The 25,287-nt window shown below is 37.7% G+C and overlaps 2 protein-coding genes across 2 annotated transcripts; one reads left to right on the top strand and one right to left on the bottom strand.

Moving 5' to 3' along the window:
* Window positions 1-403: 403 nt before the first annotated feature.
* Window positions 404-1,382, bottom strand: LOC140531867 (olfactory receptor 9A4-like). Its single transcript, XM_072650535.1, is given in 2 exon segments — window positions 404-812; window positions 814-1,382. Coding segments are annotated over 2 exon segments (978 nt in total).
* Window positions 1,383-15,666: 14,284 nt separating this feature from the next.
* LOC140531866 (olfactory receptor 6V1-like) lies at window positions 15,667-16,608 on the top strand. Its single transcript, XM_072650534.1, has one exon. It carries the CDS (start codon window positions 15,667-15,669, stop codon window positions 16,606-16,608), a length of 942 nt encoding a protein of 313 aa, XP_072506635.1.
* The last annotated feature ends 8,679 nt before the right edge of the window (window positions 16,609-25,287 follow it).

Genomic DNA, 25,287 nt, shown 5'->3' with positions numbered 1-25,287 from the left:
AAGGTATTTCCAGAGACTACAGGATTTGAAGGATTTGCAGTGGAAATGTTGTAGAGCTAATGACCATTTACAATTTTGTAGTTCTGATTGTCAAGATCCTACACAAGAAATCAATTTAGGGAGGAAAAGAGATCAGTGCATCAAACAAATCTGTCCCACTTCTTACTAAAAACTTTTATCTTCCTACCCCTTCTCTATTTCATAATCTTCTTCAAACCTGAGTAACATTTCAGCAAACAGAAAGCAATGACACTGGTGCCCACTGGAACAAGGGAGAGTGAACCTTCCCATTAATTTTGTCTTGAATATTTCCAAGGAAAAGAAAACTCAGTAGTATTCAATAATTATGACAGGGAAGTAGGTTAAAGAATGAAGATTCAGAAGTACTCAAAAAATCCAAACTCTATACAGTTGTCACTGAAACATCCTTTGGGAAGGGCTTACCTTTAAAGAGATCACAGTAGCGTTGCATCCCATCTCTCAGGACTTCTTTGACTTTACCATTCTGTAGAGTGAAGATAAAGGGTGTCAGGAATGGGGTTACCACTGAAATCATCAAGGAGGCAACCTTGTTATACTCAGCTGCCTGGGTCTGCTTGGGCTTTACATAAAGAAATAAGCAGGTACCATAACCAATTACCACAAAGGTGAAGTGAGAGGCACAAGTGGAAAAGGCCTTTCTCCGTCCAGAAGCTGAAGGGATCTTTAGGATGGTGGAGATTATATAGGTATAGGAGATAAGAGTGGAAAGCAAAGAGCCAAAGAGAATAACGATGGCTAGCAAGAAGAGAATAAACTCAAGGAAAACTGTCATCACAGGAAAGCTTGAGCAATAGGCCTCTCTCACAGAAAAAGTGATTCACAAGAGTTGATCTGCAGAAGGAGAGTTGAAAAGTAGCATAGACTGGCCAGATTTCAAAGAGAAACCCAAACACCCAAGACAAAATGACCACCCAGAGACAAACTTGACTGTTCATGATGATGTCGTATCTCAGGGGGTGACAGATTGCTACATAACGATCTACTGCCATTGCCCCAAGTAATACAAATTCTGTTGTCCCCAAAGAAAGGTACAAGAAGAGTTGAGTGACACAGGCTGAAAAAGACATGGTCAGGATTTCAGACATTAACAATCCAGCTAGCATGGGAGGAATGATAGTGGAGGTAATCAAGATATCCAAGAGAGAAAGATGAACAAGGAAGAAATACATGGCAGAGTGTAGTCGGCGGTCCACACAAACAATGACAATGATTACCACATTTCCCATTAAAGTCACAGAAAAGGAGAAAAAGAATATGGCGAAGAGTGTGTGGCGAAACTCTGGAGGGCCCGAAAAGCCTTCAATATAAAATGTGATGACTCCAGAGTGATTTCCCACCATTCAGTCCTCTGACAGCTAGGGAGCAAGAGAGAGTTAATGTTACCAGACAGAAGTCCTACATCTCAAAGGTATAGAAACAAATCTAGAGTATACTATAACCCTCACTTGCTCACAGGTTATATTTCAATATCATTCAATATCAATTTTCATTGGCAAGAGGTTGGTACTAAATTAATATTTGTTAATCTGATAACCACAACCAAACACCAATGAATGAATTTACCTTCTGGGCTGTGAATATGAACCAGTGACATAACAGCATAGTTGGCATACCAATCACAAAAACCCACAGAAACCATTATATCTCTTTATAATCTGGCTTTAACTTTCCATTGTGGTCAGACAACCCACCATTCTTGCCTTTACCAGTAACAATAGCTTACTTATTATCATTTATATTTCTTTCTATAACTCATTCCTTTCTCTAAACTGAGAATTTCCCAAATTCTGTATTTTCAGTCATCCATATCTCCTCTTCTTCTAAATCTTGCTTTGGACCCCACCCCCCAACCTCATGGAAGTAGAAAGACTTAAACCACTCAGCTTAGAATAGCCTCTTGCTATATTTCCCAAATAATTAAGTACCTAGTTTACATCATTGATAAGCATTTTAATTATGTTGCACCCCACCAAATATGATCACACACAAACACACACACACACACATCCCATAACTGTTTTAGGTCCTCAAATATTGTCTCACTATACCAGCTCTGTCCTAGAATCTTATGATCGGAAAGAACCTCTGGGTCATGCAGTCAAACCTCTCATTTACAGATGAGAAATCATGCTCAGAGAGGTAAGGTTTGTTATTCAAGGTCATATATCTGATTAATAGCAGAGGTAAGAATAGAACCCAGATATTTTGACTTGCAGGTTCAACATTTTTCCCTCTTAAATTCATCTCCTCTTTTATTATTCCAAGGCTTAGATACTGTTGTCTCTTTTTCTTCCATATGTAGCCAGAACAATAGCCCTCCAATAAATTCTCATGCCTTCTTGGATGTTCTTAAGATGGGATCCTAATGTCACCTTCCATATGTTCTATTTTAAATGTCTGCTTTAGTTACACTAATGTCTAGCATTAACATTTTACATTTAGTGCTAACAGTTGTTTTATTCAGTACCTGGCTAAGTTCAGTATATTGAACCAGATAAAATGATCAATTTTCCCAGTAGCCAAAGAAACTCCTGAGAATTCAACTTGCACTCATAACAGAAAGAGGATGAACTGAAAAAGGAAATAGAGAAAGAGATGTGAGCTGGGAGCAAACTGGAATTGGGTGCCAAGACAGAGCTACAATCTATGAAACTGTAAGCCTTGACATCCTAAATTCAAGACTTGTTGCCCAAATCTTCCTCATTTCCCACTCACTACTTGACGCAATAAAACTTAGCTTCCAAAGTATTAGCTGAAATGAATTATCTCCAAGGTAACCAATGATCTCTTAATTGCTATGTCTTGTTCCCATTTTTCTTCTTTGTCCTCCCTAGTGCCTTCCTTGGAGATTATTCTCTCATACTCGGATTTTTGTGACATTATTCAGTCCTGATTCCTATCCTATCTGTCTGACCACCCATTCTCATTCTACTTTACTAAATCATTAGTCATTAACTTGTCATTCCAATCTCTTGCCCCCCAACAAATATGATCACACACATACACACATCCCACAACTGTTTTAGATCCTCAAATATTGTCTCACTATATCAGCTCTCTTGTTGAGTTCGTTGTCCCTTATTGGTTCCAAAATTATCTCACTGCAAGTGATTCCAAAATGCATGCATCTAGTTCCATTCTTTCCTGCAACCTCACCTGCCTACTAGAAATCAACCCCTAGATGTCATGTAGGCATTTCAAATTCAACACATTTCCAGTGAAGGCCATTATCTTTTCTTCTTAAAAAACTTTCTTTTTCAGTTGAAGGCATCACTCAGTTACACATACCACACCCTCAGAGTCATCTCAGATTTTTCACTATCCCTCATTCCCAACCATTTGTCAAGGTTGGTAGGTTTTACCTCTAGAGTTTCTCTTGCATCCATCCCCTTTCTCTCCATTCACACAGTAAGCATACTAGGTCAGACTCATATCCCGTCATCTGGACTATTGCAATAGACTCTAAATACATCTTACTTCTACTTTCTCTCTTTTCTAATTCATCCTGTACACAGCTGCCAAAATATTCTTCCTTTAGTACATGACTGATCATATCATTCCATTGCTCAGAAACCTTCAGGGACTCTCTGTTATATCTTGAACAAAATTCAAAACTCAGCACAGCTTCTAAAAACCTGTACAATCTAGCTGCATTCTATTTTCAGGATTATTTATTAGACAATAATCAACTTCACACAGTCTATATTCTATCTCATCTGGTCTCTCTCTTGTTTCCAGTACTTAGCATTCTGTTTCACACTTATGTCCCTTTGCATATAGGCTGCGTTGCCTATCTGGAAATGTATTCCTTTTTCGCCTCAACTTCCTCTAATCCTTAGCTTCTTTTAAGACTTAAGTCATGGACTACTTTCTAATGGAAATCATTTCCTGATAAACCAGAAATTATGTCTCCCCCTCCTCAAATTTTTATATGGAAAAAGAGTTGACTTCAGAAGGAGGAAGAGCTGGGTTTGAGTACTTTATTTGGTACCTATTGACTTTGCCTGATCACTTACCTGTTCAATGTCCCAAATAACCCTCCAAAGTATAAATCACAGACAAGGTATTCATCTGCACTGGTAGAAGTCCCCTCATTAGAAACTCCCTATATTGGTGAAATCAATAATCATCTCTTTATTGTACTATGTTATGGAAATGCTTGTTTTATTCCATAAACTAAAAATAAAATTTAATAATGAAAAGAAAAAAGAAGAAATCATAGGATACTTACACTTCTTGACTCAACTGAGTTATTGTGAGGATCAAATTAGAAATTGTATGTAAAGTGTAATATGAACATTTGTTGTTGCTGTTGTTATATATCAATCCCTAAACATCAATTTAGTATCTCTATGGAATCTATTCCTGCCTTTTCTCCTTGAAACTGACTTCCTGCTCTTCCAATCGCACTAAGGCACATCATTAGCAGCAGTCTGGCTCTTCCATCCTCCTTCTTCTTACAGCTACTGTTCAAATAGTGAGGGCATCCCAGGTCCAGAGGACATGGATCCAGTGCCAGACCACCCCAAGGCTTTAATGCATTCAGCACAGCTGAATGGAAAAGTTTTTTAAAAGAAAGTCACTGAGCTCAACTAAACAAACGTTTACTGACTGCCTATTCATGAACAATCCTGCCTAAGATACTAATACAAAAATGAAATAAGGTAAAATCTAATGGAGAGTGAGATATATGAACACATAAAAATTCACATTCTATATAGTCCTTCCCTTACAGATTCCTTATGTAAGGGAAATTGGAGAGGAAAGTATTTATGAAGTTGCTAGCTTAGTCAGATACCTAGCACAGTGTTTGTTTCTAGAGATTACCTAGTCTAATCCTCTCTTTTTGAAAGGCCTGTAGCCCAAGTCTTTTGACTTCTACTTCATCTTAAACAAAACATACTGCCATTAATGCTACCGTAAGAAAAAAAAATTTAAAATACTCAATGAAACCACTTGAGATTATGGAACAAATAGTATCAGCTAGCTAGGGTGATACAGCCATCCATGACACTCTTTGGTGGGCTAAGAGAGTTTTTTTGTTTAGCGGTTTCTACAAGAACCGGCATCTCCAGCCCCACAGGGAGGTATCTGCATATATCTGCCCGAAAAAGATGTTCTCTTTATGTACCCCAGTTAGTTCTATTTGTGCTTTCTACAACTTCCTCTCTATCCCTCTGAAATAAGAGGCTATTGACCACTCACTCTTAATTTCTCAATCTTTTTAAAAAATAAAATTAAAACCCTTAGACAAACCTTAAAAAAATTCTCTATGTGGGAGGTGGTTTATATTCCCTCTTTAAGAGTGAGGAATTTTAATTTGCCCATGGACACAGCTCATAGGTGGCAAAATTAGGACTCAAACCCAGTTGCTCTTTCTAGTCCATTGGCCTGCCTCTTCTATCCCAGGTGGATGACTCAGAGAACTTTGAATGTATCATCTGTTTCTACTCCCATGTTCTAGAGTAGCACTTCTTAAACTGTGGGTCATGACTCCATGTTGAATGGTGAAAAATTTGGCAATAGTGAAAGGTTTCTGAACACTCAATAACCAAAAATTAATTACAAGTCAAATGTATAATGAATCCGAGGTGTTTCTGGCAGCACTTGCCTGTGTTGCATCACACAGCTTCTCAGCAGCTGAGGTCCTGAAGACAAAGAATGCACACTTTGCACTGCACATGACCTCAGGCCGCACAACAGCAAAGAATGCTGCCAAAACTGGAAAGAGAGCAAGAATGGAAAAAGGTTAAAAAGCCCTCTCTAGAGGTTTGAATCCAGTATCTAAAAGTCCCCTTGCCCTCTCTTCCCATTCCATCATAAAGGCAAACACCAAAGAAAATGGTCACCTCTCACAGAAGAATCTACAAATGAACTCAGTTTCCCCACAAAGTGTTAGACCTCTGTTTAAAATATTTCCTAGAACTGAGGCAAGTCAAGCTCTCTCAGGAGAGTACCTGATTGATGATGTTGTCCTCTCAACTCACAATGCAGAAGGGAATGGACCTCACCAATGACCTTAAGCAAAAGTTCAGAAAGAAGGATGCTAAGATCTTTTTGTTTGTCTGACTGTCTCTCTCTCTCTCTGTGTCTCTCTTTCTCTCTTTCCTTTCTTTATCTATCCACCCTGGAGGATTCACTGCTAAAAACTCATATTTTTAATAAGCCCAGGGGCAGGGATCCCCTCAGGACCTAGTCTAGGGGAAACCAGACAAACTTGAATTTCTCTTCTGGCCAATCAGAGCCAGGGTTTTGAAAAGTCTTGTTTAAAGAGAAAAAGAATCTATTTCAATAGTTCCCCTCCAGTAATCTACAAAGGTGGAGTCTCTTCAATGCTAGGCCCAAAGTTGGGTCCTTAGAGGAAAATACCAGGGAAACACATACAGGAAATGTTGCATTTGTTGAGCTTAAGAAAAGCTAACACTCTCTGCAGGTTTCCCTAAATGAAATAGTTTAAGAAATTCAGAGAAGTTGTTCACTGTATTTTAAATATCCTAAGAGATGCCAGATATCACTCTACCCACATCACAGACTACTTCCAACATCTATGAATTCATATAGCATACAGCATATTGTCTACCTTATTAAGTCATATTTCCCTCAACTATTCTTATCTGTTATTCATCTAGACTGTGTGAGATCCTTGAGATTATGTACAGTTTTGTTGGATTTTTTGTTTCGTTTTTTTTTTCTTTTTTTGTACTTTCCTTATACTACCAGTGCTTAACACAGTGTCTGATAGATAGTAGTTATTTCAATCACTCTTGAAATACTCCCTGACACCTTGGCTTCAGACATTTTAGCAGAAAAGTGGAATTAAAATTGAGTTTAAAATGTCAAATTCTTATTAACTTGACCTGACTTGATAAACACTTTTCTAATAAGACTGCTTTTTCACAATGCTGGAAGTAATGAAATCTACAAAAGTAAACTGAAGAAAACAAAAGATAGAAGGGAATGAAATATGTTGCCAATAAATTTTTGTTGTCATCTTGTTAAAATTAATACAGACCTTTTAAAAAGACTGTAAATAAATTTTATGACTTTAAAGATATTTTATATGTGTTTATATAATTGAGTTCTTTTATCAGCGGTTACTAAACTTGTATGTTTATTTAGTAACTCATAAAAAAAGCATTGAAGTACACAAACACACAGAAATATAGATGATGATATAAACTTGTTAGACTGTTAATATGGTCACTTGTGTATATACATATGCATATATAAAGTATTTGAATGCCTCTTCTTCCCCTAAATCTTCAATCCCTTCCTATCTATTTTTCCCTTCTTTGTTGTCTATAAACATGCCTCTCTCCTCCAGCCTTTCAAAAATCATTATAAGACTTTATCAAATTCTCATCCTTTATCTCTCCCTTTCTGAGCCAAACTCCCGAAGGGGAAAAAAAAGCTGTCTATGCTTGTTACTTCCACTTCTGGCTAGTGCAAAAACACAGAGATGGGAGAACAAGGGCTCCCTATCAGGAATAACAACAAAGTCAATTTGGTGGAACCACTGAGGCATGGAGGTAAATGTGTGTGTATATGTACATATGTATGAATATGTATATACATGCATGTGTATATATACATATACATGGCATCTACATATATGGAATAGGGATAGGATTGTGCAAGAAATGTTATTGGAGTCAAATTGTATATGGTTTTAAATGTCAAACAGAGGCATTTGTATTTTACCCCAGAAGTATTAGGGAGTGGATGGAGTTTATTGAGTACAAAAGTGACATGAGCTTTAAGGCCATCACTTTGGAAAGAGACTGGTCAATGAATTGGAGAGGGGAAAATCTTAAGAAAGATTGCCCAATGAGGAGTAGGTGAGAAATGATGAGTGACTGAGTAGAATGAAAAGAATTTATGTGAACAATATTGTGGAACTAGAACTGGTAAGGCTTGACGACTGGTTGAATTTGGTGAGAGAGAATGGTCAAGAACGATTTCAAAATCCAAACATGGATGATTGACCCAAACTTTTTAAAAACACAGCGTATATATTCTTCTCTCCACAGGTATTCCTTCTCTCCCTCATTGCTCTCAACAGTAAATAAAATTAGTTGTGTGAGAAGATATGTAAGTACCCTGTGAGGATCTTCCCGGTAGTGATAAATTCTATAGACTTCAAGGCCTTTTGCAACGAGACTACTATATTTGTAAGGGGGGAAAGTTTCTTGAGAGGCTGACAGTTTCACAGTGATTCTGGAGAGTTACCTGTCATAGGTTATAGATTTAGAGCTAGAAAATACCTCAGAGGCCACCCAGTCCAAACTTTCAATTTTTTACGTGAGTAAACTGAAGCACAGAGAGGTTCAGTTACCGCCCAGGATTGTTAACATTGTTGTTTAGTCATTTCAGATGTGTCTCACTCTTTGTGACCTCATGACTCATTGGCAAAGATCTCAGAGTCATTTGACATTTCCTTCTCCAACTCATTTTATAAATGAGAAAATTGAGACAGAGTTAGGTGATTTGCCCAGGGTCACACAACTAGTAAATGTCTAAGGCCAGATTTGAATTCAGGAAGATGAGTCTTTCTGACCCCAGACCCAGCACTCTAAGCACTGAGCGCTCTAGGGTTACACAACTAATAGAGGTCTGAGGTTGGATTTAAACTCATTTCTTCCTGTTAGGACTGAAGAGAGACTCTAAGAGGACAAAGAAGAAAGAGAATTTCTTCTCTTAGAGAATTTCTTTCTTGGTAAAACTGTTTAAGTCTGTCTTGAAAAGAAGTATGAATGGAACTTTCAGAAGAAATGTTGACAACTTGAGAGCTGAATGATAGGACTCTTGTTTTCAGAACTAATTCATAGTGGTGGTTAGAAGAGACTGTTCTTTTTCACAATTTAAATAGTGATTTACGTATGATTGTTTCTGTTGCTATTTTCTTTTGTTTCGTTTTGTTTGAAACTAGGTGTTCCAACCTCACCCAGACTGGAAGTGCAGTGGACACTTAACTAGCTCAGTTCCAGCACTGATTGGCACAGAAGCTTTAGCCTAATACATTTTTCTGACCTGGGCCACCCAACTTGTTATACCATTAATAAATTGTATCATCAGATATACTGATGTTTATTTAAACCTAGTAGATAAAGATTTATATAGATGTATCAGTGAAAATTTTTGAGAAAGGAAATTTCTCCATTTTATTTAATAAATTACTTTTTATAAGCTGGGTAGAGTCTCAGAGTTAATTAATTAAATTAAAGACATATTGCCCCTTCAATAATCTATGAGAAAATATAAAAACATACCTCTTGATTGTTTAAGAATCAGGGTTAGAAATTAATAAAAGAATGATAGAGAGAGGTGTGATCTCTCTGCACAGGAAACATGTGAGTGTCAGCCATTAACCTTGTTTGATAAAGAAGCAATAAATATTTGTAAGGCCAGACTAAAATAGAAAGAGATACAATTACTGGATACCTCCATGCATTAGGAAGTAAGAAGCAATGGCAATTTATGTGTACTCTGCAGTTTGAATGGATATGTAGCTTACTGAACAGTAGTCACGTTTCCCCCTATCTCTCTGGTTTTCTCTTGATCTTCCTCAGAAAGTGTGATTTTTGTATTTTTTTTCTTTCTTCCTCTGCTTCCACAGGAGCTCAGAGGGAATTCCCTCTCCTATCATTTGTCAGAACTTTCTCCCTTTTCTGAGGACTAAGAAGCTCATAAATTTCCTTAATTTTTAATTTTCATTGACTATCCAGGTGCTACTTATGCATTCCAGTCAGAATCTAACATGATCCAACAGGAGGAAGGGAAAATATCTTCATTCCTCTGCTGTTTATCCAAAGTAACTTACCAAGTTACAATCTTGACTTCTCTGTCCGATATAATTTGCCTGTCTTTTTCCTTCAATGAAACCTAGCCATGTTCATCTCTCTTCGGTGTATTTTATCCCATATCCCATATTTCACCCTGGTCTCTAATGAACAGGAAAAAAGTTACCTTTTCAAGGCAAGGAAAAAGAAGTGACTTCATATGATAACAAGTACAGCTAGTTTGCCTGCATCAGCTTGGTCGCAGGGACATGTGGCCAAGTTCTACTGTGTTCACACTACACTAATATTGGCTGAATTCATAGAAGGTGTCATTTTATAGCTGGAAGGGAAATTGATGATTATCTAGGCTAACAAACTCATTTTATAAGTGTAAGCAGGAAAAAGTAATTTCACAGTTATACAACTAAACAGAAATGGGGAAAGGGAGGCTTAGAAATTTGACTTCAAGACTGTGTAAGTCTTCCCACTCTGTCCTATTGAAAGCTGAATAGAACTGAGAAACAGGAGACTGTACCACTTATCTAGAGCTAACTTTTATAAGGCTTATGTCCAGAGAGTTCTCTGAATCAGGTACACTCCTGGAGAAATTTTAAAAAAAATTATGGATATGTTTTATATTTGGATTCAGTCAAAGGGCTGCACTTGAGGACTTTGAGGGCCTCATATGGCCTTGAGGAGGGAGGTTCCCAACCCCTGGACTAGCCTATATTGGGTTTTTCTCTATTGGATGAGGCTATAAGTAATGTTGAGAATGACCTACTCTCTAATCAGTGATGACTAAGAACATAGTCAATTTTTCTCACTTTTTCTACCCTACTCTTTCCGTCCTCCAAAGATCGCCAAGACAAATAACCATGGAGTTAGTGCAAGTGATGACAAACAGCTGTCACCAAGGTCCCAAGGGACTCCTTGATCCCATTTTCTATTCCCATTGGAAATCTACTAAGAAAGATAATATATTTCCAGCTAGCCCAGATTCTTATTAATTGGTACTAAGTAATCAGACTTCCAAACAAAAATGAAAGAAAAATAACCAGGCAACAGGCAGCAGGTGCCCAGGGAGAAAAAGAGAAAGCAGTGAACAAAGGGCAGAGTTCAAACAGAAGCATCATTTGTCTCATTTTAGGACCCCTTTCCATCTGGCCTCTTCCAAGTTCACACTCTCTCCTTCTATACTTAGATGGATGCTGCCACTGGATATTGCTGTGAGGGACAGTGAGGCTCTTAGCAGAGTCCACCTTAAGGATTTGGGTCACTCTGGTGTGTTGGTGTATTTTATTTTGGTATGCCTCTTCCTTTCTTCATTCAGTCAGGGGAACTTTTGCTCAAATTGATCTAATTCCACCTAAGTCAGATTTCACTTCTCCATCCTTCATCCACTGAAGAATTCTATTTAGGACAAGGATCCTCATATCTCAGCCAGAGGAATTGTGATGTGCCAGTTAGGAGATGCCAGAGGTAAGTGAAAGGGAAGTTCATTTAGGGAACACTGAGCTAGCTGAGAGACTCAACAGGATAAAACTCATATAGGTTGAATTTCTTCAAATGGCTGAACTGTGAAGTGGTTTCCTGCTATGCAGTACTATGAAGCTAAGAGCTTTTACTGAAATTTGGCTTAATGTTAGGCCCCAAATTTAAGGTTAGCATTGGGCACAATGGGCACTAAGGCTACTCAGGGGTCACTTAAGACAGTCCTTCATCTCTAAATCTGGACCCTTTGACTGTAAGTTATAGAGCTCCACAAAAGGAAGACTGGAAAGTCTAATGTGTTCCTCTCTACAATGGTATTTCACTGTAGAAAATGAAATGATCCCATTCAGCTTCAGTTAATTCCGTTTTAAGTTTTATTTCAAGAATTCTAGAGCCTCTAAGTGCCTTTCTGGAAAATGGGAATATTTATTATCCTTATAACATCTAACCTTGTACCAGAGAAACTTCATGGATGAGTGATAAACTCAGAAATAGGCACAAGAATTTTACATTCGTTATCTCATTTTATGATCACAACTGTTCTGTGATGCACACAGGGCAGGTATTTTTCTCCTTATTTTACAAAAGAGGAAACCAAGGTTCTGAAAATGTTGGGTGAATTACACTGATTGAATTTGAAACCTTAAATAAACTTCAGGTAACGTCTAAATTACTCATTTAATAGAGGAATAAATTTTGGTAAAGTGATTTGCCCAAAGTCCCAGAGCTAGTAAGTGGAAGACTGATAGCTTAGCTCAAATCTACTGACTTCAAATCTAGTCCTCTTGCCACTAGACAATCTTCCTTATCTAAAGCATTGTGGGAATGTATATGTATATCAAAGTGGTATATACTTTTAGCAGTAGTCTTTTCTCAGATCAACATAACCTGCTATTGTGCTTATTTGAGCAATTGAACTCCCACAATTAGAAAGACTGTCCCCTACATTATCAGGACTGTGGATGCCTTCTTTGCAACAACTACTGTCTAATAAAAATTCTGATTTGGGCAAGGTTGAGCATCCATGGATCACTCAGAGCTCAGGGGTTCACATAAGTCATCCTTTAACTAAAAACATATTCCCCTATTCTCAAATGGAAACAAATTCCCAAGGTGGTTAAAAGCAGTTTAGGAAGATAAAAACAGATAAGTCATTGACAAAGAGATAGTGAGATGGATCTTTCTTTGATTCTTCAAAAATAGACAATGTCAATCAATCAGCAAGTATTAATTATGCAAATATTATGTGCAAGGTACCAGCCCTGGGGATAGAATGGCAAACACTAAATACTCCTTCTCCTGAAGAAATTTAGATTCCGAATATATGTGAGTGTAAACGATGAGTAAAGGTGCCATGGAGGAAGGTCGCATTTGATAATTGCTTTGCAAGAATCCAGAAATCCTAAGAGGTTAGAGGAGAGTACCTTTAAGGCATGAGTAATAGACTGTGCAAAGGCATGGAAATGGGAGATGGACTATTATGTTCAGTATCAAGTAAGCAATCCATCTTGGCTATAATGTAGAATATGTGGAGGGTATGAATATACAACCCTGGAAAAGTGGGCTGAAGCTAGATTTCTAAGGGAAAAAATGCCAAATAGAGGAGTTTGTATTTTGTACTAAAAGCAAGAGAGAGTCACTGGTACTTCTTGAGCATAAGGGTGACATGGTCGGACTGCTTTAGGGATATCATTTTGGCCACTTTCTGGAAGATGATTTGGAGAGGAGACAGGCTGGATGTAGGGAGAAAAATTAGGAAGCTATTACAAAAGTAGGAAAAAAGTAACAAGGCACTGAATTATTGGACATGTGGTGAAGGATGAGAGAAAATAAAGAGTTACGATGGATTCTGAGGTGATGAAACTGGATGCCTAGTAGAATGGTTATACTTTGCATAGAGGATGGGAAGGGAGTAAGAGGGATAGTTTTGGGAGAAAAGATAATGAGATTTGTTTTACGCATGTTGAGTTCATTGTGTCTGAAGGAATTCAACTGGAAATGCCCAGTAGGGAGGTGGCAATGGACAACTAAACCTTGGGAGATAACCTACAGCTGGATCTTAGAGTTATCTGAAAAGGGATAGTAATTGAAACAATGAAAGTTGATGAGAGAAGGTCTAAAGAGAGGGGAAAAGCACTCATGAAAGAGCCTTGGGGTACACGCACAGTTGGTTAGGGAGCAGGCTACGGGTGGTGTTTGATCAAAGAAGTTAAAGGAAGTGTCTGGACAGATGACGAAGACGATAGTAGTTACCGTTTACATAATAATTTAAGAGTTTTACAGTCCCTTATAAGTATGATTTCATTTTGTCTCCACAACAGCCCTGGGAGGTAGGTAGCCCCATTTTACAGGTCAGGAAACTGAGGCAGACAGGTTTCTTGCCCACCATCACATGTTCAGTAAATGTTTGGGGCTGGATTAGAACTCCAATCTTTCTAATTCAGAACTTTATCTTCTAGGCCACCTAGCTACCTAACTGAAAGGAGAGCCAAGAGAAGGCAATGTCAGGAAGACCCAGAGAGGAAACAGTATACAGGAGGAAAGGGTGTTCCGTCCAGTCAAATGCTGTAGAGAGGTCAAGAAGGATGAAAACTGAGAACAAATTTCACTTGAGAAATTAAAAGATCACTTAAACTTTGGAAAGAAAAGTTACAGTTGAATGATAAGATCAAGAATCTGGACTACACAGAATTGAGGATTGAGTGAAGGAGAAATGGAAGCCAAGAGTAAAGACAGTAATATCTTCATGTTTGGCTGTTAAAGGGAAAAAAAGATAGAGTTGTTACATTAGGAGGAGGAGGAGCTAGCCAAATGAAAGCCTATATTTCTCAGTAATGTACAAAGCAAGATCCTTTGCTGGGTCCTAAGGAAAATAAGGGTATAGGATTCTTGTGGCAATGATTAGATGACTTTCTTCCTCTATACTCCAGGGTTGGGAATTGACCGAGCCTGGGCAGCAACATAGGATCAGGAGGCTAGAGATTCAAGGGTGAAGGAAAATATAAAGTTGAACTATAGGGTTAGGGTGGAAAAATGTAAAGCATGAATCCATATCAAAGGTGATGGCCAGGTAGAATATTGAGGAATGGAGGGAATGGAGGTCCTGGTAAGGACAAAGAATACTTTTAGAAGGATGGTAGGATGATAGTTTTGTAGGTTAGGGAGCTCAATCTGAGGCTTGTTTAGGCTTCATCAACCTAAAATAGTTATTCCCATGGAATAATCAAGGCCAGCAAGACACTCAGTATTTTATAAGTTGGTTAAGTATTGAACTCAAGAAACATTTATTAAGTATCCACAATGTTCAAGGCACCTCTCTTAGTCAGTTTCCCTGTCTATGCAATGTCTTCATGTTCCATCAATCTCTACTGTGCTAATAATCCTTAAGCTCTGGTGATGTTGCTAAAGCTTCCAGGTTATTAACACTTAAGAGTCACTGTAATTGTAAGTTTTAGAAACTTCAAGAGTGTGAAATCAAACATGACACAGGGCAATGTGTGCAAATGTGCTTACAAACATGAATAGGCACATTTCCAACAGTACATGAAAGAGCATATGGGGTGGGGAAGATGAGTTGGTTGGTAAAGTGATTTTAAAGTTGATAATAATAAGGACAAATTAGATACCTCTGTTACTAGACTGAGCATCTGAAGTGTATGGTAGAATATGTACCTCTGGAAGCCATCAGAGAAAACCAGTTACCCACCGGGTTAAGGTTAGATAGAATCCTTTTAGCCCACATAAAAAGCTGGACTAATGATCTTTCTGAATGCTGTTAATCAAAACAGACAGCAAAGGTCAAACTAAAGGGATTTTTGTGTATTTATTTCATATTCTGGTTGTCCTTAATTCAATAACACTAGTAAGCTTTGAGGTTAACTGAAAAGAAATGAGAAGGAATGTTTCACCACAAAGACAGGGCTTACATCGAAGAAACATGTATCCAAGGAAGCAATAAATTAGCCACTGAGCTATAGTGACAACAAATCCCCAAACCTAAATGATAATATTAATTGGCTTCTTGAGGAGCCTCTGATTCATTTTCATTCTTTTATCTCTCTTCTCCTCTTTCAAAATGTCTCACTGGGTATTTTTATTTCTCTTTCTGTGTCTCTGTTTTTAATTTCCATTCTCTGGGTATGTCTCCCTTTGTTTTTCTCTTTATGCCTTTTTCCTTATCTCTGAATCTATGTCCTTTTCTCTCTTTTCCTTTTATTCTATTTCTTTTACTTTTCTGTAGTGTCTCTTCTTTTACAATTTATCTATTGTCTTTCCCTCTTGATTCCAACTCTTTCCCCTCCTCCCAAAACTCTTTTTCTCTTCTTTTAAATACAGGTGACTTTGGTCAGAAAGTATGGGAAATCTGAGCCATCCATCTGAGTTCATCCTATTGGGCTTTTCAACATTTGGCAAGATACAGGTTGTGCTCTATGGGCCCTTCCTGGTGCTTTATCTCTTGGCTCTTTTAGGAAACATAATCATCATTGCCATGGTCCTTACTGATGCCAACTTACATACCCCCATGTACTTCTTCCTGGGAAATTTTGCTCTATTAGATATCTTGGTCACCATGACTGTAGTGCCCAAGATGCTCTCAGATCTCCTGGTCTCTACCAAGACAATTTCTTTTACCACCTGCAAGGTCCAATTTTACTTCTATTTCTCCTTTGGCTCTACCACTTCTCTCATTCTGGCAGACATGGCTCTGGACCGTTTTGTGGCCATATGCCACCCGCTACGCTATAAAACCCTTATGAGATGGACAGTATGTACCCATCTGGCAGGGGCAGCCTGGGTAGCACCTTTCCTGGCTATGGTGCCTACTATTCTCTCTTGGGTGCAGCTCTCCTATTGCCATGGCAACATCATTAACCACTTCTTCTGCGACAATGCCCCACTGCTACAGCTAGCCTGCTCAGACACATCCCTCCTAGAGTTCTGGGACTTCATGTTGTCTTTAGCCTTTGTCCTCAGCTCCTTCCTGGTGACGCTTCTGTCCTATGGCTACATAGTGACCACCGTGTTGCGTATTTCCTCTGCCAGTGGCCGCCAAAAGGCCTTCTCCACCTGTAGTTCCCACCTCACCCTGGTCTTTATTGGTTTTGGTAGCACAATCTTTGTCTATGTTCAACCTGGCAAGGCTCACTCTGTGGAGCTCAACAAATTTGTTGTTTTAGTCACTAATATTCTGACCCCTGTCCTCAATCCCTTCATCCTCACTTTTCGCAATGAGACAGTCAAGGCTGTTATCCACGGACAGATGCAAAGGCTTAAGAGTCTGAAGAATTTGGCATGAGTGGAAGGGTTGGGTGCATCCAGAAACATAAAATATCAGGGACTAACTGGAAAGAAAAGCGATGGTACATGGCACCTCATGAGAAGTCAGGTCAATAAATTTCATAATAACACCATGAGGTACCGTCTTCTCCCTTCTCCCTTTTTGATACCATCCATGAGTTCTGTTACCACCTTATCCTAGACCTCCATATTGCCATAGGTGAAACTCTCCCTGTCTAAGGACACCAAGCATACTTGGTATCTGGGTCCATTAGGTCAGTTCTCTCCCCCAAATTTCGCTGCCCCCTTAAAGGTATGATTAAGCTAGGATTACATTTATATACTTATGTATTTAAATGCAATGGTTTTTGTATGTTTTATTTATTTTTAAAGCTGTTTTATTGAATACTACACTATTTAAAAAGGAAAATAAAATCTTTGAAAACTAAATTATTATGATTTTACTTATATCTTGGATACAGCTTAACCAAATAATTCACTGTAAGAAATATATACATATATCTTTTTCAGAACAAAGGAATAAAGTAAATCGTTGTGTTAAGGGTTTTGTTTGTTGTTCTTGTCCAGTTGTTTTAATTGTGTCCAGTTTTGTGATCCTATTGGGGGTTTTCTTGGCAAAGATACTGAAGCAGTTTGCCATTTTCTTATCCAACCAATTTTATAGATGAGGAAACTAAGGCAAACAGAGTTAAATGACTTGTCCAGGGTCGTATAACTAGTAAATATCTAGGGTCACATTTGAACTCAGGAGGATGAGTCTTTCTGACACCAGGCCTAGCACTTTATCCATTGTACCACCTAGGGTACAGTGGGTTTAGCCCCACTGAAAACATTTTTCACCTTCATGAAAAAATCTCCAATCACAATTTTATTCAATTACAAAACTTAAAAAAAAACTTAACCTAAATTAAGTCAAATTATTCCCTTTGGAAATGATATCTTAAATTCCTATATTTAAAAATAAATGACTCACCTTTTCAAAAATAATAAAAATGTTTGCCTGAATGTCAATTGTACTATTGATAAATAAAATGAAACCCAGTATCTCTGTGATTTTGTTATTGTTGTTATTGCATCTTTGTGGAGATCCTACAGTCCAGAAAATGATCTAAAGAAGATGATAGTTGGAGCAAAAATTGAGAGATACCACTCACTAGTCAACAAATATTTATCAAGTACCTACTATGTGCCAGAGACAAGCTAAGCACTGGGGATATAAAAGAGGCAAAAGATTGTCCCTTTCCTCAAGGAGCTCATATTCCAATGGGAGAGTCAACCAGCAAACAAATATGTACCATCAAGCTATATATGGGATAAATAAGAAATGATTAAAAGAGGATAGGCACTAGAATGAAGAGGGATTGAGAAAGCCTTCCTGAAAAAGGTAGGATTTTTAAAGGGATATGAAGGAATTGGGGAAGTCAATAGATAGAGATAAGAAGGGGGAGCATGGAGAAAATGTCCATAGCAAAAAGATGGAGTGTCTTATTCATGGCCAGTATCACCAGCTCAAAGAGATAGTAGACAGCAAGATGGTAGACAGCATGGTCTACGAACACTAAAAGAAAGGGTAGGTGGAAGATACTAGGTTATGAAGGGCTTTGGATGATGAAAAGAGGATTTTGTATTTGATCTGGAGATGATAGGGAGCCACTGGCATTTATTAAGTAGTAGAGGTGCTCAATCAGAGACTGTACCTACTCTCTCTGAGACAGGGAGAACATAGCAGAAGCTATCCTGCCTCAAGTGCTCTGTGACTGGAAGGCAGGAGAACAGGTCAAAGGAGTGCTACTTGTATACTTCCATCCTTTTGCCTTTTTCTACTCTCCATTTTCCTTCTCTCCCGCTTCTTTTGAAATCCCTCCTCTGTCCTCATGATGTGAGCTTCCTCTGAGATTTAAGTATACTAAGACTTAAACAGGACACTATAAAAATTAGACAGACATGGGCAGTGAGGATTGGAGCAGTCTGGCAGCCAGAAAGACAGTCATGTGCCTGCAGGCAGTGAAATGAGAGATAATATCTTCTCTCCTTTCCCTTTTAGGTCTCTGATCCTAGGGTCAGAGAGAACAATCATCCCTCCACTTGTTTTTTTCTATGAACTTCAGGTGAGTGTTATTTTATTTCACCCTTTTCTATTCCCACTCTCTCCCCCACACTCCTATGCATACCTAGAGATCTGGAAGGAAGCAAGGAAGAGGGGTAGGAAATTGTTGGTGGTGAATATCTCCATAGAGAAATCTTTTTCCATTGTGTTTTTTATAGACAATAAACTATGTGATCACAGGATGCTAAATCTCTAAATCTTCTAGTATATGGGAAGGTAATCCAAAATAATAAAATATTTCATGTGGAATCCCAGTCCCAAAGCCCTTTGGCATGAAACTCTCTGCTTATCAGTGAAGATCAAAGCCCTATGTCCCCAACTCAAGAATGGAACAGTGATCTCTACCAATAAGGAGAGAGTCCAATACAAATGAGCTTTGGGACTAGGGTTGTACATGTAAATGGAAGCTCAGAGAGATATAGACTGATTTCATATTTAATATTTTGTGTGATATTCCATTTTATCCCCAGTGTTACATCTGAAACCCAACCAACATAGGATTAATCAAAGTTGCTTTGGAGCTATGTACCAAAGGGAAAGCAGGCCATGTTGGTGAAGCAGCCTAGGTGTCTTCAGTATGTACACCCTCAAGCAACTAGTGATTCTGTGTGGAGAAAAAAATAAAAAGTAAAGTGAAAATCTCTCCTGAACTGATCAGGGAGAAACTGATAAGAATAGGGTTGGTAACTCAAATTACTTGGTGACCAATTTAGATAGACATATCTCCTAATTAATCTCCTTTGCTGGATAATTAACACAGTGACACAATCTCCCTTTGGGCTTAAGAAATGGAGGCAAGAGCCAAAGCAAAGTGTCACAAGATAAAATAAAACAAAACAAAATTAAAAGATAATTTCCTCTGTCTAATCATGTCACTTAGCCTGTTTCTAAGCAAGGCCTTTCTCTCCCTGCATCCTGACAAGCCCTCATTCTTCTGAGGATTTAAAAAGTCTCCAATTATATTCGTTGGCAAGGAATCTTGTTATTTTTAACTTGTACTCTTAAATCAACTTTCCTCCTCTTAACTTATCTGAGGAATAGCTCCTGATCTTCAACCACTGCCAAACTAAGTCAACTTCTCCATTTCTCCAGTTATCTTGTACTTCCAAATCAGTTCTATCATCATCATCATCATCAACACTGCAATCATAATAATTGGTTGGTTGTGTTCTTTGTGCTTGAAGAAGACCCAAAGGACATCACCGTTAAAGGATAAGGGTAGAGTCTGTCCAACCAACTGTGGCTGATCAGACCAATATGAGTGTTGGAAGGTTCTGCCACAGGTGGGGCATACATGAACATTTAGAATGGAGATATCTTTAAATATGTGCATCTTGTGTTTCTTTTGAGCTACCACAATTCTGCTTTGCAACAATAAAGATAATACCAAACATAGATATTCTGATTTATAGTTCACATGCATTTTCTCGAGTTTATGTTCATAGCAATTTTGTGAGAAATTTGGATTTCATGGTTTCAAGAGTTCTTTGCAGCTCTAATTCCTCTGATCCTATGAAATATGAAGGAGAATCCTCTTTGTGTCCTTCTTATAGACACAGAGAACTGCAACTCTTAGCAGTTAAGTGTCTAGTGGTCATCATCACAAAACTTGCAAGTGACAGAACTAGGACTAGAGACCAATTATTCAAACTGCTAATCCATTGTTCTCCCCTCTGAGACCTATTGGAAGTGGATCACGAGGGTCCTACAGCTTCTTATGGTCACTTGTTTACACATTATGCATTAACTCTTAATAATCCCTCTACAGCCTAGACCCTTAACATGGCTGTATCAAAGGTTAGAGTTAATGATACCACAGCAGCTTCACGTATCAGCAAACAGGACAATGGAGACTTTTTTTACCGCCAGAGTTCACTTTGTGTTCAGGGTATGTAGCTGCCATTGAGAACCATTGAGGAAAGTCCCTTTTCTTAAATTTTTTTCTACATCCATCTACCACAGTATAAGATTCTACTAACAGGGAGTCGGTCCTTAATTAGCCACCTTTGTTTTGTTATTCTTGGAGAAATATGCCAAATCCTCATCAGACATTTACACCTTAGAATGAGATAGGTCAACAGAACAATTTCCCTGTGACAGCCAGAATAAGAACAGGGCACTGAGGAAAAGGGAATTTTAGAGGAAAAGTGTATTGCCCTGGAAGGCCAGGTCTGTTTTAAGGCAAGAGGCTTCAGTGGGTAACATCGTCACGTTGTCCCACTGAGGGAAGACAGTTAGAAATAAAGGGGAGTGTAAGTACCCCAATAGGGAAAACCAGTATCTTTGTCAAGAAAACCCCGAATGAGGTGACAGTCAGATACGACTGATATGACTGAACAACAAGAACCACCAAGATAAAGTTGACTTACTTTATATACAGTTTTCTCTTCTTGATATAATACTGTTTCTAGTTTATTTTTTTTTACTTCTAGTTTCTGTTAGAGCAAAAACAAAACTTAAGCTAACTAAGATAGAAAAGCAAATTGTGAACGTGATGTGGAGATATTTGGAGTTTCAACAAAATATTTGTTGAAGAGGAGAAATTTGAGAGGAAAAGTTGAGAGGGAAAAATCTCCAAGTTAAAATTCTACTTCCTGTTTTCTAAAAGGATGCAGGAGGAGGAACAAGAGAGAAGAACATAAACAAGTCTAATAAGAAGAAAGTATCAAGGTGATTCTGAGGGATTTGGACATAATTTGGGACAGAGATTCAACTTGCTGGATAAAAATTTTGGTAGGACTTGAGGAAAAGCTGAAGGAAGAAGAGGATTAGGAGGGTAGGACCCAGAGAAATGGAATCCAAGAGAAGGCATAAGAGAAATAATTAGCAAATCAAGGTAAGAAAATTTAAGTAAAAGAAATTTGCAAAACAAGTTGGCATGTAAAGTGACTTTTCCCCATAAATAAGAAGTTAGTTAGAAAAGGGAGAGTGGGAATTGTTCATCAATTTATTAAGTCCAAAGGAAGTTGATCATGTCTGTCATGTTAAGAGACAATAAATGGTTATAAAAAGAGGAGCTTAGAAAATTAGGTATTAACAATCAAAAGTAATTAGAAAAAACAGCTGCCAGCCTCAGTCAACATGAAAAGCAAATAGTTCTTTACAGCAATTTGACTTGAAAGTAAAATGCTTTTATATCTTCCACAGCTAAATGAATACCATCTGTGTTCTGAATCTAGACTTGTCTCTCTTCTGGAAGAGGAAATAAAAGTACTCATGAACTGTCGCTGTGCTATCCAGGCTATAAGCAACAGAATTTTGGAAGTGTTTTTAAAAGAATAATAATTTCAAAAAACCAGAAAAAATGTAAGTGCCACAATGAAACAAAGGAAATAACCTTTAGTGAGAGAAAAGGACAAGAACTGGCTCAATGGAAACTTGACCATTATCAGAAAGATGGAAAGGGAAAGGAAGAAAAAAGACAACTATATTCTTTGAGCTAAATTCAAAGCAAAACAAAATGCACTAGAGATTCTTCCTAAAGAGAAGGAAGGTAGGTTCTCTGAGGAGCAGTCACTTGTCCTGCAAAGAAGAAAAATGTAGACTTATGGTACTTGCAAATGAGAATTAACCCAATAAGAATGAAAGAATTGAAGTTATAGGTGACTCTCTTCACAGGAGTACCAGAACAGCTGTCTGTTGATCCTTCAACAACAAAATAGAGGTTGATTATCATCCCAGTGCATAAATCCCAGACATAACAGTGAATCTCCTAAGACTTGTCAAAACATATGATGACAACTCACTTATGATGATTCATTTGGGTGCCAGTGATACTGGTGGAAGGAACTTAGAACGTATCGTTAAACATTACTAAGACTTGGGCAACAAATCTGAACACCACAGGGAAAGATGCTGTGTTTTTCTCACTGCTAAATATTAAAGACAAGGGATGCAGAAGAGAAAAATGGATTTAGGAAGTGTATATTTAGAAGATGGTATCTGAAACTGGGACTTGGATGTCTGGACCACAGTCTAGGATATATGAGTAACAGCCTCCTACCCAAGAATATGCATAACAAACACTGGCAACAGTATATTTACCTGTCTCTGACACATCTAACAAAAATTACTTTAAAATAATATTTTTAAATTAAAAAAATGTGAAGAGAGATAATTGCTTGTATATTTCAAAAAAAAAAAAACTAACTAAATACCATAGAGAGTAGCTACAATAAAGGAATAAGATTAGTAGATGATAGATTCAAAAGTTTATAAGAGCTCAAATCCAAGAAGAAAGCCAGCAGCAAAATAAATGCCTTAAAATGTCTACACAAAAATGCTAAAGTTTAGATAAGTAAGAGAAATTAAAGACGCTAATACAAGGAATCAATTCTGAAGACATAAAGGGATATAATTCCCATCACAAGAAAAATGGAAGCTATCTGAAGAGACGAATTCAGAAGGCCAGGGAACTCATCAAGCAACTTAGATTTTAAGAACATCTGCACAAAATGCAAAAGCAAGGACAGAGAACAGAAACTGATATTGCTATAAGTGGTGAAAACTCAGATGAGACTAGTGAAGAAAGTAAGAAAAGCAAAAAGAGGCCTTTAAAAATGAACATTCAGGCAAAGAGAAGAATCAAAGAAGGGATAGGATTATTGCTTGGGATTGATCTGATGTTGATAACTGAAAACAAAAATTGCACAGAACCACTCCATTCAAATTGGACTTACGTTTTCTCCGCCAAAAGAATAACTTCTATATTGACAATGACAGACCACATAGCTAACAGAGATTTAATAATAAAGTTAAATATGAAGAGTGAAAGAACCCTGGGTTGTCTTTATGAATTCAAATCACTGACCCATATGAATTATATCCTCTGTTACTGAAAGAACTGGTGGATATAATAACAGATATTGTCAGGGATGGGTGAAAGATTGTGGATAGTAGGAAAGTACTAGAGAAGAATTAGAAAAGGACAAATGTCCAATTTTTTCCCCAAAGTGAAGGAAATAGTGTTGGCAAATGATAGGTCTTTAATTTGACATTGAATCTTTGGATATAGATCCATTAAAGTTAAGAAGTCAGGCCAGACCAACCTTTTCCTGACTAAGTAACTAAGTTGACAGATTAGAGGAAAATCATACATAGATATGGCTTACCTCGATTTTTACAAAGAATTGAATGATATATCTAATGCTATTCTTATGAAAAATATAAAGAGATATGGCCTCGCTGTAATACAATTGTATGAATTCAGAACTGGTTGAAAGGATGAATTTTAAAAGTAGTTCAGTTTCAACTTTGCAGTATAACAGTGTGGTAAAACTCAAGCACACATCATCTGACTGAGTTTGGAGGGTAAGGGGGAAAAATGAAGAAGCATTTACCCTCTCCTTTGGTCCTCACCCTTGTAATATAGGATTGCCATGCTTTCCCTTTTCTCATCCTGGAATGTCTAAATCATTACTTCCTAGTCACAAACTTTACTCCTTCCCTAAAGAGACTGCTTTCTGAGCCTAGACATCAATGGAAAGGATAGTGTGACATAACAGTACTCATCACTCAGGGGACATCAATGACTTCTGGTTTGTTTTAGCTTGGGGGGGGGAATAAAAACAGTGAGATAAGCATTGGAATGTTCATAAAAAATTATGACTCAAAAATCAATGAAATTTTCTCCTTTTTGGATCAATCTTTCCAACCAGGATTAGTTTCTGGTTAGAACCTTGGTCCTTTATATATCTATGTACCAATCGTAGACATTCACTGGATTTTTTCTTTCTGCTTCACTTATATACATGAACAGGAAGTTAGGCTCAACCCTTGATTTCAAATTGGCCATTTTATTACTAATTAAAACAAAAAGTAGATAACTAAATAAGAGAAAATAACTCTAGATTAGATATCTGCCCTCCTGGAAGGGAAGAAGGGAAAGAGGCACTTTACCAACTGTATAATTGCTTTGTCAGAAGGTAGGTCAGCACCAATCAGGTATGTTTTTCATTCTAACCTCCTGGGAGAAGGTAGTGGCAAAGGCAATGAAGCCTAAGGGCCCTCAGCACCAGCCAGACTAGTTGTCTACCTTTTCCTCTGTCTCCCTAGCCCTTTTCCATCCTCCTCACTCTTCCTTGTCCAAAATATTTTGAATCATTTACTCGGCATCTCCTCCCTTCATCTCATTTCACAACTCCAAAGATATTCTCTTTGAGATTACCTGCAGAAGACAATTGGTCTCCCCAAAGTCTTACTACATTTGTTTAACATTTCTATTAATGCCTTGAAAAAAGACATTGGTGTCATGCAAATCAGATTTGCTAATGTTACAAAGTTGGGAGAGATGGGAAAAACATTGAATTACAAATTCAATTTAAAGAGTGAGTTTTATAGAAAACTAGAGTGAATCTAATAATATAAAATCAAATGCAGTCTAAGTTTAAAGCCTTACAAACAAATTAACTTCAGAAGTACAAGATGGGCTCCTCAGTTGATAAATGGTCAAATGATATGTACAGACAGTTTTCAGAGGAAGAAGTTAAAGATATCTATAATCATATGAAAAATGCTCTAAATCACTTTTGATTAGAGAAATGCAAATCAAAACAGCTCTGAGGTACCACA

This window comes from Notamacropus eugenii, chromosome 3, assembly GCF_028372415.1.
Source record: "Notamacropus eugenii isolate mMacEug1 chromosome 3, mMacEug1.pri_v2, whole genome shotgun sequence".
NCBI classification, from domain to species: Eukaryota; Metazoa; Chordata; class Mammalia; order Diprotodontia; family Macropodidae; genus Notamacropus; species Notamacropus eugenii.
Note: the sequence above shows the minus strand (reverse complement) of the source record. Positions and strands in the feature narration are given on the sequence as shown.

Excerpts from the sequence above, each read along its gene's own strand:
- LOC140531866 (XM_072650534.1), top strand. The coding sequence starts at position 15,667 with ATGGGAAATCTGAGCCATCCATCTGAGTTCATCCTATTGGGCTTTTCA.